The sequence below is a fragment of the Ovis canadensis genome, chromosome 3 (genome assembly GCF_042477335.2).
Source record: "Ovis canadensis isolate MfBH-ARS-UI-01 breed Bighorn chromosome 3, ARS-UI_OviCan_v2, whole genome shotgun sequence".
Taxonomy (NCBI): domain Eukaryota; kingdom Metazoa; phylum Chordata; class Mammalia; order Artiodactyla; family Bovidae; genus Ovis; species Ovis canadensis.
In genome coordinates this window covers 213,831,752-213,847,632 of record NC_091247.1, presented here as the reverse complement: position 1 = coordinate 213,847,632, position 15,881 = coordinate 213,831,752, and the positions used below count along the sequence as shown (strand labels likewise).

The following is a 15,881-nucleotide window of genomic DNA, read 5'->3' as shown; positions in this document are numbered from 1 at the left end:
TGAAGAGATATCCAGAAGGATAGCAGTGTCAGTTTGGAAGGGCTGAATCCCAAGAATACATATTGGTTAGGAATGTTAATTCTTATCTGTGGGCCAGGTAACTTCAAGGCCCAAAGAAACTGCCCAGTGGTACACATTCAAACTTGAGTGCAGAGTTGAACTAAATGAGAGTGAAAAAATATCATGGAATTCGAGAGGTTAGAGGCCTAAGAGCCAGAGAAGTTTAGAAGGTCATCCTGAAATTTCTGGGGCTAGAATTTTGGGAAATTTTCTCTGAGCCAATATTCAAGTCACTGGGGATGGGAACATCATGCAGGCTGGATCTGAGTGCAGGCATTAGGTCACAATTAGGTAACCTAATTGTGAAAGAAGTTGTTCACAGATAAGTTTGGAAATGATGAAAACTCAGAGAGTCATAGGAGAGGGAGGGAATGATCCTAGCCATCTTTCTTAAAAACCTAGGATTTATGAACACACCTGAGAGAAAGTGAAGTCTCAATGGGATTATGCAAGACAACTGAGTTAGTTGATTACTTCATCCTAGACATAAGATTCTTAGCAAATGTGAAGGAGTGATGATAATTTAATGTATTCAGAGGAAAACAACAGAATGGGAAAGACTAGAGATCTCTTCAAGAAAATTAGAGATACCAAGGGAACATTTCATGCAAAGATGGGCTCCATAAATGACAGAAATGGTATGGACCTAACAGAAGCAGAAGGGGTGGCAAGAATACACAGAAGAACTGATGCTTTTGAGCTGTGGTGTTGGAGAAGACTCTTGAGAGTTGCTTGGACTGCAAGGAGGTCCAACCAGTCCATTCTAAAGGACATCAGCCCTGGGTGGTCTTTGGAAGAAATGATGCTAAAGCTGAAACTCCAGTACTTTGGCCACCTCATGTGAAGAGTTGACTCATTGGAAAAGACTCTGATGCTGGGACGGATTGGGGGCAGGAGGAGAAGGGGATGACAGAGGATGAGATGGCTGGATGGCATCACCGACTCGATGAACGTGAGTTTGGGTGAATTCCGGGAGTTGGTGATGGACAAGGAGGCCCGGTGTGCTACGATTCATGGGGTCGCAAAGTGTCAGACACAACTGAGCGACTGAACTGAACTGAACTGAACCGAACTGAACCCTATCTATATGCCAATCGTATATTCCTTTCCTATTTGGATTTCTGAGATAAGAAGCCAGTAAGCTATGAAAAAGGATAGTGAGGGGAAGATAGCAGAGAGCAAACAAGATGTATATATTTTAGAGATTTCTAAATTGCAAAAACTCCAATAGTGATGCAACATAGATTTGGAAACCAAACTTGTTCAACAAGATTTTAACACCTTTTATCCCCTGTGCTTCTCCCATTTGCCACCTAACACTGCTACCCTTTCCCAATTCCCCCAATGCAGAAAAGAAGAAATGATCTTAATAGCTACAAATAGATGGAAAGGACACTCCAAAAGGGAAGAGCTTCTGTGGGGAGTGAGGTGGGGTGAGTGGTAGGTTAAACGGGGAGTGGATGGAGTATGAGAGAGAGACCAAGGAAAAAGACTCATGATCATGATTTCATCCTTCAGGGACCATATTTGGACAGAGAAAAGGTAATCCAATGGGGAAAAAAAACCTTGCACATTATAAAGAATAATTTTTAAAAATAATTTTCCTGGTTTCTGAGTGTGCTCATGGTTATGTATGTAATGGTGGAATTTGTACTGGACAAGGACTCTGATTGCATAAGTATGTGAACTTTGAAGTCTCAAAAAGAATGATGTAACAAAATAAAAATCTACTATAGAGAGCAGGAGAGAACAGAAAAGACACCACAGAAATCAAAGAATTGAAGGATTAGCTTGACCACTGATATAAGAATTGAGTGATGAGGGAGAGGATGATCTGCTTGCCTCTTATTATTAATCCACTTTCATCTACCCAGAGAGGCTCAGGTCAGGACCCCTAGCCTCCTCTGGCTGGGAGTTTGGTCACAGGCTACACATTCTGATTAAAACATTTTTGTTTAACTGGTTGATTTTGTTGCTCAGTCATTCAGTTGTGTTCGACTCTTTGTGACCCCATGGACTGCAGCACTCCAGGCTTCCCTGTCCTTCACTATCTCCCTGAGTTTACTCAAACTCATGTCCATTGTGTCAGTGATGCAATCCAACCATCTCATCCTCTGTCGTCCCCTTCTTCTCTGGTCTTCAATTTTCCCCAGCCTCAGGGTCTTTTCCAATGAGTCATTTCTTCTTATCATGTGGCCAACGTATTGGAGCTTCAGCTTCGGCATACGTCCTTCCAATGAGTTATTCAGGGTTGATTTCCTTTAGGATTGACTGATTTTATCTCCTTGCTGTCCAAGGGACTCTCCAGAGTCTTCCAGCACCACAGTTCAAAAGCATCAATTCTTCAGCGCTCAGCCTCCATTATGATCCAACTCTCACGTCCATACATAACTACTGGGGAAAAAAAAAAAAGCATAGCTTTGACTTATACGGACATTTGTCACAAAGTAATGTCTCTGCTTTTTAATATGCTGTCTAGGTTTGTCATAGCTTTTCTTCCAAGGAGCAAGCGTCTTTTAATCTCATGGCTGCAGTCACAGTCTGCAGTGATTTTGGAGCCCAAGAAAATAAAGTCTGTTGCTGTTTCCATTTTTTCCTCAACTCTTTGCCATGAAGTGATGGGACTGGATGCCATGATATTAGTTTTTTGAATGTGGAGTTTCAAGCCAGCTTTTTCACTCTTCTCTTCCACTTTCATCAAGAGTCTCTCCTCTGTTCCTCTTTACTTTCTGCCATTAGGGTGATGTCATCTGCATATCTGAGGTTATTGATATTGTTGTATTAATTCTGAGATTAAAAATTTAGAAAGAACAAGAAAAAAGTATTTCTTGTATTCTGTTTTATATACCCCAATACATGTGAAATATTCAAATATATGCTGAATAATGAATAAAGTCTTATGCATAACAGGATAGAGACTTCTGAGATAAAGTATATCTTTTTATTTTCTACTTGATTTTAAAATTTACATGGAAGAATAATTGTGTGATAATTCCAAGAAAATTATTAAATAGAAGGCAGATGTGAGTGAAGATATTAAATATAGTAAAGACATATCCTTGTCTGGTCTCTTGCTGTGTACACATCCTGTGTCCTTAGGCACACGTAGCATCCTTCACACCACACCTGGCCCCTCAGTGCTGCTCAGAGAACCTCACACTTGCCTTCATCAGCTCCCATTGCCATTCTCCTTCCTCCCAGCTACTATAAAATCTTTTCCACCTTCTTCAAAAATTATATTTGTCCATTTGCTCCAAATAAGCCCCCAAATGCAATTCTCTTATATCACTGAAGTCATCAAATATAAACTATATAATCTCTTAACATAAAACACAGAAATTCAAGTTTTGTTGCCTCCACCTTGGACTTGTCAGTGCATGGCTAAGTGTTCCTCCAAAGTCTGCATTTATACAGATATTTTAAAGGAAAAATTTGAGAGGGAGACTTTTCTAGTAACAATTGAAGAATATAAGACTCCGACCATTCCATCAGCAATTCCCTACCATCAAAGAACAATGAACATTTATGTCTAAATTTGCAAAGGAAACTTGAAATCTGGCACAAATCCATTAGAATCTCTGATCTGTTAAATGATATCCTCTGTAGGGATACCCTCTATACAGGTAAATGATATCCTCCTATAGTAGGAGTAGCCTCCACTCATACTAACCTAGTGCAAAATAATGTCTCACACTGTTTGTATAGAAACAACTCCACCCAGGAAAGTACATCCTCATTTTTTGTCCCTCGCACTCATAGCCTTCCTGTGCAAAGGGAGTGTGTATGTGGGTGTTAGCAAATGTTTCACTCTTACCAAATGTGAATTATGAAAAAAAAATGATGAGGATTTATTTTAACTGGAAGAATAAACAAAGTTATTTTAGTGTCAGGTAAGAACACTGGAGAAGAACAGAATAGCAGAGACTTGTAAGAGGAAAGTACATGAAGCGCATTGCTCACAGCTACAGGGCACTCGGGGAGGATGAGTAGTTGTCTCAGTCCTCTCTAGCCCACCAGTCCCCTATTGTCCCTCTGATCAGACACCAGCTTTCTTGGAACATTCCATTCTCCTAGCTGGTGGGCATGAACTGACCATACCTGAGCAGATGACTCCTGCATCCTCGCTGTGATCGCAGTAGTGCTTCCCCCAGCCCCAGGAAGGGCACCTCCACACGTGGGACTCCTTTCCTGTGCACTTCACGTTGCCCAGCCAAATGGGCCCTGATCCCGCCCCAAAGGAAGAAGAGACAGTGGCTTCGAGGGCTTTTCCACAGCCCAGTTGTCTGCACACCACGTGGGCATCATCCAGGTCCCAGTCGTCATCACAGATGGTGCCCCAGGAGCCCTGGTCCAGGATCTCCACTCTCCCGGCGCAGGGACCACCTCCGTCCACCAGGCGGAGCTGTCTGCTACCTGAGGGGAGAGAAATGGGACACGGGGCTTTGACCTGGAGAATGAGAATGGTCGTCTGTCCTGTGGGACCCTCACCTGAGCTGTAGGAGGCGCTCTCCTCTGAGGCTGCAGACTCTGCTGGTTCTGATATGGAGTCTTTGCACTCGTGCAGAAGGCAATGGTAACCCACTCCAGTACTCTTGCCTGGACAATCCCATGGACAGAGGAGCCTGGTAGGCTGCAGTCCATGGGGTCGCTAAGAGTCGGACACGATTGAAGCGACTTGGCAGCAGCAGCAGCAGGATTGCTCTGGGCAGCAGCTGGGTCTGGTTTCTTATAGCAGTGGCAAGAGAATTAATGAGGTTGAAAAGTAGGAGGAAAGGTAAAAAAAAAGGTAAAGAAAAGTTAAATAATGTCTATCAGTGCTGCACTTTAAGTAAATAATGAAGTAGAGAATCAAACCTAAAATTTTCCACTTCCAGGGAGAATGGAGTTCACAGCAGGCCAATGTGTCTTGCTGGCTCTTTAAGGTACAACTTTAACAGCTGGAAAATGTGTTTTAAGAAACAGTAAATGTATTCGACATTTGTTAACACAACATGGACTAAAGATGCCAAAATTCTAAAGAGTGGAGATTATTTCAATGTTAGTCCAAGATCTGTAGCTTCTTTTTCTCTGTGGGAATTTGCCAGTTCATTGCATAATTTAATGATTCAGAATCTGGGCTCTGAGAAGCAGAGGACTACTGTTGTGACAGGAAGCCAGGATAATCTGGGGATTACCTGGTGCTGGAGAAACAAAATTAGAGTCTTGAGAGCCTCTCTCACACAGCACGTTTTCTCCTCAAATCTTTGCCCAGTATATGAGCTGTGAAGGGCAGGAAGCTAGAGAACTATATAAAAAGACTTGGAAAGCAGAGTCTTTTTCATTATTTTGGGTACTTAACTACCAAAGAATATAGGCTATGAACTGAAATCTCTGAAAGGCTATGTCATAGGGACAGAGAAATCAGAGGTGGACTGAGTGCTACCAAAACTGCAACCCATACTTGTTACAGCTCAGTTTTAGGTTATATTTAGATGTTTGGGTGGTACACACCCCTTCCCCCTTCCTGCCTAGGAAAACAAAGGGTAAATCCTTTCAGGTGTTAGAAAATGTATCAGGAGTATCTTACTTTCTCATATATAATTTATAGCACTCAATAAAAAATGACATGACATTTGAGAAACTAGGATAACATGACAAATGACCAAAGTGAAAAAAGATAAGAGAATACAGAGACACCTATGATAGAAATGCTGGAATTAGCAGATAAGGATTTTAACTACAACCAATGTATTTAGGGGAAAAGAGAGAAGAGAATAAGCAGGTAAAAAGATGAAAAAAATAACAAATAATCATAAATAGATAAAAATGTCTAGGAACTATTGCCAACCTAAAATAAAATATATAGGTTTAAAAAGTGAATGAATAAGTTAAAACAATTTTATATAGAACTTAGAATATAGTGATTAGAGGAGTCCAGTGACTGCAGCCATGAAATTAAAAGACGCTTACTCCTTGGAAGAAAAGTTATGACCAACATAGAGAGCATATTCAAAAGCAGAGACATTACTTTGCCAATTAAGGTCCGTCTAGTCAAGGCTATAGTTTTTCCTGTGGTCATGTATGGATGTGAGAGTTGGACTGTGAAGAAGGCTGAGCACCGAAGAATTGATGCTTTTGAACTGTGGTGTTGGAGAAGACTCTTGAGAGTCCCTTGGACTGCAAGGAGATCCAACCAGTCCATTCTGAGGGAGATCAGCCCTGGGATTTCTTTGGAAGGAATGATGCTAAAGCTGAAACTCCAGTACGCTGGCCACCTCATGTGAAGAGTTGATTCATTGGAAAAAAACTTTGATGCTGGGAGGGATTGAGGGCAGGAGGAGAAGAGGACGACAGTGGATGAGATGGCTGGATGGCATCACTGACTCGATGGACATGAATCTGAGTGAACTCCGGGAGTTGGTGATGGACAGCGAGGCCTGACGTGCTGCGATTCATGGGGTTGCAAAGAGTCAGATTTGACTGAGCAACTGAACTGAACTGAACTGAAAGATGAGAGATAAGAAAGAGAAGAAAGAGGAGGAGGAGGGGGAGAAGAGATACAGAGACAGACAGACAGAACTGCAGAAGTAACATCTGAAGTTATAACAATAGAGAATTTTTAAAAAAAATAAATGGAGGAGTATGAAAACCCCCACTCCTAGTAAAGGTGCTGAAAATCAAAAGGAAAAAGGAAAATCTGGAATAATAACAGATTTATTTAATGAAAAAGGAGGGGGGGAAAGGAGATAAAAAGGGTCATAAAGCGTGTGTATCAATTAAAAGCAAATGGCAGATACCAACACATCAATATAAGTAATTGCATTTACAGTGAATGAATTAAGATAAAACAACATTGACACAAATGTTACTTGCAAAATGTCCACCTTATATTATGAAAGCAAAGAATGGTTGAAAGTAAAATGATGGAAAAAATGTACTAACTGTAACAAAACTGGAGTAGCTATATCGATGTCCCAGAAAGTAAACTTTAAGCCAAGATACACTGAATTACAGAGGGAATTTTCATGATTTAATGAGATGCACCCTTAATAAAGATATTTTAGACAACAAAATTCAAGATAACAGGACATATCTTAGAAACATACTTGACAGAGTGAAAAGAAATAGACAAAATCACAATCAAAATGGGGGATTATTAGCAGATCTTTTTCAGTAGCATGCAGACCAAACATACTAAAAACAGAGAAGAATTCACTAGATGTACAACAACATAGTCAGCACGTTTAACTAAGTAACACATAGAGCAACACACCCAACAACGCAAGAGTTCACATTACTGTACATGTACTCGGAACTTTTACCAAAATGACCACATAATAGGACAAAATCTTTCACTCTTTGAATTCATACAGAATATTTACTCTGACCACGGTGGAATAAAATTAAAAACTAATAAGGAAATATTTATAGCCACCTCTATTTGGGGAAATTCAGCAAGATCCTTCCAAACACCACCTGAGTTTGGGAATAAATTTAAACCTTACAAAATATTCTGAAATAATAATAATAAACACAAAATAATGGTATGATAAATTCTTCTAATGAAACTCAAGTAGTGCCTAAGGGAAGTTTACACCCTAGATTTAAAGAGGAAAGACTGAAAGTGAAAAAAGTAAGCTTCCAATTAAGAAACTAGATGAGAAAGTCTAAAGAATGTAGAATGTTGGGGTTAATTTAAAAAGGAACAAAAATTAATGGAAAAGAAGGTAAGCATAAGATAGAAAATATGGGAGAAAACCCTTTAAACATGGCTCATTTAAAACTGATGAACACTGAGCAATACTAATGCAGAGCAGAGAGAAAATGAAGCTAAAAATACCAAGAATGAAAAGGGACATCAGTATAAATCATACAGATATTTCTGTCATACTTTTTGTGCTGTTGTGGTTTTTTTTTTTGTTTTGTTTTTTGGCTGTGCTGTTGCTTATGGGATCATAGTTCCCAGGTCAGGGATTGAACCTGGACCCATGACAGTGAAAGCCCAGAGATTTAACCCCTGGATTACATAGTTTTATTAGTACATTTTATACATTTAATGTGGATTAGTACAGATAAAGTGTCAATTTCTCCACAGCCTTGCCAACACTAAGTGTCTTTAAAAGAAAAAAAAAAAAAAAAAAACAGTCATTCTGACATGTGTGAGATGATATCTCTTTGTGGTTTTAATTTACATTTCCCTGATGACTGACAATGTCAAGCATATTTTCATATACCTATTGCCATTTGTATGACTTCTTTAGAGAAATGTCTATTCAAGCCCTTGGCCAATTTTTTAATTGAGTTATTAGGTTTTAAGTTTGTTGGTTTTTTTTTTTTTTTAAGTTATAGGAGTTCCTTACTGTTTTTGGAAATTAAAACCTTATATAATTTGTGCTAGCTTGCTTTTTCACTATGTTGATCTTTCATTTGGTTTCTGGAAGCTTTTTAGTTTGGTATATTCCCACTTGTCTATTTTTGCTTTGTTGCCTGTACTTTTGATGTCATATCCATGAACTCATGAAACCATGTGCTTTTATTTTGTAATGGAGCTAAGATATCACATATCTAAAATGCGATTCTTACCTTGTGATGATGTTACACCATCACGCATAATAAAATAAATTCAGATAAATAAATAATTTGAAATTAGGTTTTGAATATTCTTTAGTGGAACTATAAAATTGTTTGCAGAAAATAAAACGATTCAATGTTATTTTGAGATTAAAAAATGGCATTTGAAACATTGCAATAAAGGCAGACGTCAAAAAAGTAAAGCATTACAGATTTGACCACATAACCCACCAATACACATATATGACCTTAAAAATATATGTAAAATATGGGGGAAATCTTACAAAAATATTTAAGAAAAACAGTAAGTGATGTTTGTTTATAAAGAGTTCCTATGAATAAATAAGAAATTTTAAGACCTTCTAGAGAAAAAATATTGTCATGAAAGATATAAGACAGTATATAGGAAAGAAGATAATATTTTTTATATAGTGTTTGTGAGAGTCACTCAGTCATGTCCAACTCTTTGCAGCCCCATGGAGTATAGAGTCCATGGAATTCTCCAAGTGAGAATACTGGAGTGGGTACCCATTCCCTTCACCAGGGAGTCTTCCCAACCCAGGGATCAAACCCAGGTCTCCCACATTGCAGGCAGATTCTTTACCAGCTGAGTCACAAGGGAAGCCCAAGAATACTGTAGTGAGTAGCTTATCCTTCTCCAGCAGATTTTCCAGACTCAGGAATCAAACCAGGGCCTCCTGCACGGCAGGCGGTTTCTTTACCAGTTGACCTATGGAGGCCCTTATGTGGATAAAAAATCATGTTATGAAGAAAACTATACTCTCTTTTAAAATTAAGTATTTATTTCGTTGTGCTGAGTTTTAGTTGCAGCATGCAAATTCTTACTTGTGGGATCATAAGAGAAAAGAATTGTAACTGCATGTGGTGATGGATATTACTGTATGTGTGATGATTTACCAATATGTACAAATACATAAACACTATGTTTTACACTTAGAACTAATACAATGTTACGAGAATTACATCTCAATTAAAAATTTTAACAAACAAGGTTGGGATATGTGGATTAAATTAGTTTCATTCTTACCTCATTTAAGCTTCTCTGGTGGCTCAGACAGTAAAGAATCTGACTGCAGTATAGGAGACCCGATTTCATACCTGGGTCAGGATGACCCCCTGGAGAAGGGAATGGTAACCCATTCCAGCATTCTTGCCTGGAGAATCCCACGGACAGAGGAGCCTGGCAGGCTACAGTCCATGTGGTCACAGAGAGCACAACTGAGCAACTAACATTTTCACTTTATGTCATTTTGTGAACCCAAATTAAACTCATCACTTAGATTTTAAAATATCAAATCTCACTGCATCCTACAGGGTTGGGACAGACACACAGAAACAGACAGTAAGTCACCTTCACAGGAGATATAGGCTTCCTCCTTGGGAGAGCATGAAGTGTAATTCCAAGGGTCAGAAGGACACTGCCAGAGAGAGGTGTCTGTTTTCTGACAGCGAATTCCATCCACCCACCGGGGTCTAGAACCTTCCCTGAGACCAACAGAAGAGTTGAGGGTTCCACTGTCCCCACAGCCAAGCTGTCTGCAGATCACGGACACAGTGATGTCTTCCATGGGGCTGCGGCAGACACTGCCCCAGGTCCCATTGTAGAAAACTTCCAGCCACCCAGCACACTGCTGGTCCTCGCTCACCATCCTGAGGGCCAGGAACTCTAAGGTTGAAAGGGGAGGATACAGGACACAGTAAAAACTTTGCTGGATGTTCTAGATTTTCCTTTCTTCTAGAAATGGTGAACATTCATCTCTGACCTTGTTCAAGAGATACCCACTAGATGACAAGACTGACATCACCTTCCTTTTAACTGACTTTGTCCATTTGTGTCTGTCTTTCTATTTCTACCACAATGGTGTAGTGGATGTGAACTGATAGGAAGACCAAACCACATGGGTGCTATTCAGGGAGGGGCAGCTGAATCCTGCTTCCTGATGAAATCTTTAAAGAGTATGTCAAAGGGATGTGATGTGGATATTAGGGAGATAGGGATGATAATTAATCCAAAAATGTCCACATCCCAATCTCTGTAACCTGTGAATATGTTACCATACCTGACAAGAGGGATTTACAGATGTGATTAAGGTAAGGACCTTGGGATGGTGAGATGATGCATTAACAATGTGAGCCCAGTCTAATCACATCCTTAGACCCACTGTCCTTAAACGTGGAATACTTTTCTTAGCTCCGGCTAGAAAGAGAGATGTGACTCTGGATAATGGTTGGAGGCCTGCAGCATTGCTGGTCTGATAATGGATGAAGGGTGCTGTGAAGGAAGGAATGTAGGTGGTTTCAAGAAGTTTGAAAAGGCAAGAGACAGATTCTCCCCTAGAGCCGCAAAAGTGATGCGGCCCTGCTGAAGCCTTGATCTCAGCCCAGTGAGACCCCTGCTGGACATCTAAGCTAGAGAAGAGTAAGGAAATAAATACATGCTGTTGTAAACCACTAGTTGGTAAATTGTTAGGGAAGCAAACAGAAACTAGTACCGTGGGTTTCAATTTTTTGTATATAACTGGAGAGAGAGCCCTGCTTTCAAGAAAAACTGTAAGAAAGGGCTCTGCCAGGAAACACTGCTGAGAAGAAAGGGCCAGAACCTCAGCTGCTGCAGAAGGAAGTGAAAGCACCTCGTCTTCACATCTGCTGGAAAGACAGGCTTCATGGGAGGAAGCTTCCTTCTCTGGTCCTTTTAGCATCTCTCCCTCAGGGCTCAGACCCACGTCCTGCGGGGCCCCACCCCTCCCCCAGCCTGTGGACAGTGTGCAGCGCGGACCTGAGCAGATGACCCCCGCGTCCTGCTTGTGTCTGCAGTCGTGCCGCCCCCAGCCCTGGGAAGGGCACCTCCACACATGGGACTCGTTTCCATTGCAGTTTAGGTCGTCCAGCCAGATGGGTCCTGATCCTGCTCCGAAGTGAGCAGACCCTGTGGCATTGAGGGCTTCTCCACAGCCCAGCTGCCTGCACACCACGCGGGCATCTTCCAGGTCCCAGCCATCATCACAGATGGTGCCCCAGAAGCCGTGGTCAAGGATCTCCACTCTCCCGGTGCAAGGATCACCCCCGTCCACCAGGCGGAGCTGTCTGTTTTCTGAGGAGAGAGAAATGGGACAATGGGGCAATGACTCCAAGGATTGAGAAGGGTCTTCTGTCTTGTGGGACCCTCACCTGAGCAGTAAGGGGTGCTCTCCACTGAGGCCGCAGAGTCTGCTGGTTCTGCCATAGAGTCATTGCACTGGGACAGCACCTGGGTCTGGTTTCCTGAAGAAACAACAATGATTAGAAGTCTGGAAGGGTTGAAGAACAGGAAACTGAATTAAGGAAAATAATGACCTACTGATGGAGCCTAAGATGAAAGCTGTGACCCAGCAGTAAAGTTATCATACTCTTAGTGTTCACCTTCTCCCTGGAGAGTTCTGCTTCTGACAGTACCACAGTTTCTGTTTTAACCCAAGTGTTGCTGTAAGAATGAGTTAAGTAAGTTGTATCCCTAAATGTATCCCTGTGCTGTGCTTAGTCGCTCAGTCATGTCCTACTCTTTGTAAACCCTTGGACTATAGCCCACCAATATCTTCTGCCCATAGGATTTTTCAAGCAAAAATATTGGAGTGGGTTGCCAAGCCGTTCTCCAGGGGATCTTCCCAACCCAGGGATCAAACTCAGGTCTTCCGCACTGCAGGCAGATTTTTTACCCTCTGAGCCACCAGGGAAGCCCAAAGCTATCCCTAAGTAAGTAAGTAAAGTTGCTCAGTCATGTCCGACTCTTTGTGACCCCGTGGACTGCAGCCCACCAGGCTCCTCAGTCCATGGGATTCTCCAGGCAAGAATACTGGAGTGGGTTGCCATTTCCTCTCCAAGGGATCTTCCTGACACAGGGATCAAACCTGGGTCTCCCGCGTTGGAGGCAGATGCTTTAACCTCTGAGCCACCAGGGAAGCCCTAAAAAAAAAAAATCTATCCCTAAGTAAAAGCAAAACAAAATTCTTTCTGAAGGATCTCTACAATTTCTTCAATGTGTATCTTTAGAACAAACACTTTTACAAAATAGATCTCATGAAAAACAGAAAGGAAAAAGGAGACATTAGAAAGAATTTCCCAGGGTGTTCAGCTGCTAGAGTTACCTGACCAGAATATATGTAGCCACGGTTAAAGTGCTTATGGAATTAATTGACAAAATGTGTATCTTTGCAGAGAAATGATAACAAAAACCAAATACTTCTAGAGCTGAAAAACTTGTTAGCTGCAATTAAGAACTAAAGAATAAGTGTAGCTGCACATTAGCTCAGCATAAAGTTGAAACATCAAAATGCAAAATCAGAGTATATTCTTCAATTAATTCAGGTCACACAGCAAGAGTTCTGGTTATATTGTTGTATGGCAGTTTTTCCAAAACACTTGGTTCACTTCAGTTCAGTCCCTCAGTCATGCCCAACTCTTTGTGACCCAATTAACCTTAGCTTGCCAGGCTTCCCTGTTCTTCACCAACTTCTGGAGCTTGCTCAAACTCATGTCCATCAAGTCGGTGATGCCATCCAACCATCTCATCCTCTGTCATCCTCTTTTCCTCCTGCCCTCAAGCTTTCCCACCATCAGGGTCTTTTCCAATGAGTCAGCTCTTCTCACCAGGTGGCCAAAGTAGTGAAGATTTAGCTTCAGCATCAGTTCTTCCAATGAATATTCAGGACTAATTCCCATTAGGATCCACTGGTTTGATCTCCTTGCAGTCCAGGGGGCTCTCAAGTGTCTCCTCCAACACCACAGTTCAAAAGCATCAGTTCTTCGGTGCTCAACTTTCTTTATGGTCCAACTCTTACATCTATACATAACTACTGGAAAAATCACAGCTTTGACAGATGGACCTTTGTCATCAAAGTGATGTCACTGCTTTTTAATATGCTGTCTGGGTTAGTCATAGGTTTTCTTCCAAGAAGCAAGCATCATTTAATTTCATGGCTGCAGTCACCATCTGCAGTGATTTTGGAACCCAAGAAAATAGTCTGAGGAACCCATTGTTTCCTCATCTATTTGCCATGAAATGATGGGACCAGATACCATGATCTTTGTTTTTTGAATGTTGAGTTTTAAGCCAGCATTTTCACTCTCCTCTTTCACTTTCATCAAGAGGCTCTTCAGTTCCTGTTCGCTTTCTGCCATAAGGGTGGCGTCATCAGCATATCTGAGATTATTGATATTTCTCCTGACAGTCTTGATTCCAGCTTGTGCTTCATCCAGCCCAGCATTTCACGTGATGTACTCTGCATATATGTTAAATAAGCAGAGTGACTATATACAGTCTTGACGTACTCCTTTCCAAATTTGGAAACAGTCTGTTGTTCCATGTCCAATTCTAATTGTTGCTTCTTGACCTGCACACAGATTTATCAGGAAGCAGGTAGGTGGTCTAGTAGTTCCATTTCTTTAAGAATTTTCCACAGATTGTTGTGACCCACAAAGTCAAAGCCTTTGGCATAGTCAATGAAGCAGAAGTAGAGGTTTTTCTGGAACTCTTTTTTGCTTTTCCTGTGATCCAACAGATGTTGGCAATTTGATAACTATGAAAAAGTAAAACTTAGTATCTGAAGAAAAATATATGCACTCAATTTTGCTTATAACTTTGGGTCATTAATCAGGAAAAAACTCCGTTTGGCAGTCTTTCAGTGGGGTCTTTCAGAGCTGCAATTAGATGTCACCTAGAGCTGAAGTCATTAAAGACTTGACTGAACTCTGGTTCTGTAAGGAAATTCCCAGAACTAGTCTAAGGATAAAGGAACATCATGTCCTCAACTGAATTCAGAAAGAATTTACATATTCAGGAAGAAATGGGGCAGAAGGGGAACAGAGAATGAAGGACACACACACACAGAGATTAAAGCAAAATATTGATACTAACAATTAAAAACCCAGGTAAAGGTCATAAATGAATTTTTATATTGTTTTCCCAACATTTTTATGTCTCAACATACATCAAAACTGAAAGAATTAAAAGGTGAAGACAAGTCAAACAAAATTGATTGCCAGACCACTTTCACAAAAATACTCATAACATCAAAAATAAAATACCTAGGAGAAGTCCTAGTAGAAGATGGGGAAAATCTCTGAAATTCAGGATCTAACCGAATGGAAGGATGTATTATATCAATGATTTGGAAAACTCAACATTGTCAATGTCAATCATCCTCAAATTTCTATGTCTACTCTCAAATTTTTTAATCTAATCTCAACAATACCCTTAAAGCTTTTCTTTTGGTGAAAATGACAAGCTGAGTTCTACATTCATGCAAAATACAAGCAATCAAGAATGAACAGCACAGTTGGTAACAAAAGCAACGATATCAGAGGAGTTAATATAAAGTAATTCTGTAAATTAAAATTATTCAGACTAACTACAAAGTCTGAAATTCAGGGAGATAGTGAAGGGCAGGGAAGCCTGGTGTGCTGTAGTCCGTGGGGTCACAAAGAGTCAGACATGATTTAGCGATTGAACAACAACAACTACGAAGTTATGATAGTTAAGAAAAATGCAGTATTTGTGCAAGGATAGACAAATGATAACATGGAACAGAATAGAGAGTCTCAAATAAGGCAGACATACTTGCCCTTCTGCTTATGACGAAGGCAGGACTGTAATGGGGAAGAGTCTTTTCAGAAAAAGATTCTGAGTCAATTGGATGTCCACGTGAAACCTGACCCTTATCTTACACAGATATCAATCCCGAAGGAATGCACAATAATATGCAAGAGAAAAATGATAAAAATTTCCATAAGATACTCTTAGAGAATGTTTTTACAATCTTCGAGTAGACGGCAACCCATCAGGCTGCACTGTCCCTGGGATTCTCCAGGCAAGAACGTTGGAGCGGGTTGCCATTTCCAGTCCAATGCATGAAAGAGAAAAGTGAAAGTGAAGTCGCTCAGTAGTCTCCAACTCTTAACCACCCCATGGACTGCAGCCTACCAGGCTCCTCCGTCCATGGGATCTTCCAGGCAAAAATACTGGAGTGGGTTGCCATTTCCTTCTCCTTTAAAGAATACAAGAAGCATTAAATGTACAGAAAAATGTTGGTAAGTTATATTTACATAAGAAATGAGATCATCAAAAGACACCATTTGATTAAGCAATGAAAATAAAAGACCAAGGGTTAAACATGGAAAATAAGTAACACATATTTGCTGCCAAAGACATTGTCATGGTAAGTTGTCATATCATATTTGTAACAGTCAAGAACTGGAAAAAAAAAGAGAAGACTCTA

The 15,881-nt window shown here is 40.6% G+C and overlaps 1 protein-coding gene across 1 annotated transcript in view; it reads right to left on the bottom strand.

The window, feature by feature from the left end:
* LOC138437844 (antigen WC1.1-like) overlaps nucleotides 1–15,881 on the bottom strand; it is a 52,065-nt gene that overhangs the window by 18,317 nt on the left and 17,867 nt on the right. The window contains exons 5-8 of the mRNA XM_069585810.1: nucleotides 11,800–11,892; nucleotides 11,408–11,722; nucleotides 9,983–10,297; nucleotides 4,159–4,473 (exon numbers count right to left, since the gene is read on the bottom strand). Of these exons, the coding sequence (XP_069441911.1) occupies nucleotides 4,159–4,473; nucleotides 9,983–10,297; nucleotides 11,408–11,722; nucleotides 11,800–11,892 (1,038 nt within the window). The remainder of the gene's footprint in view (nucleotides 1–4,158; nucleotides 4,474–9,982; nucleotides 10,298–11,407; nucleotides 11,723–11,799; nucleotides 11,893–15,881) is intronic.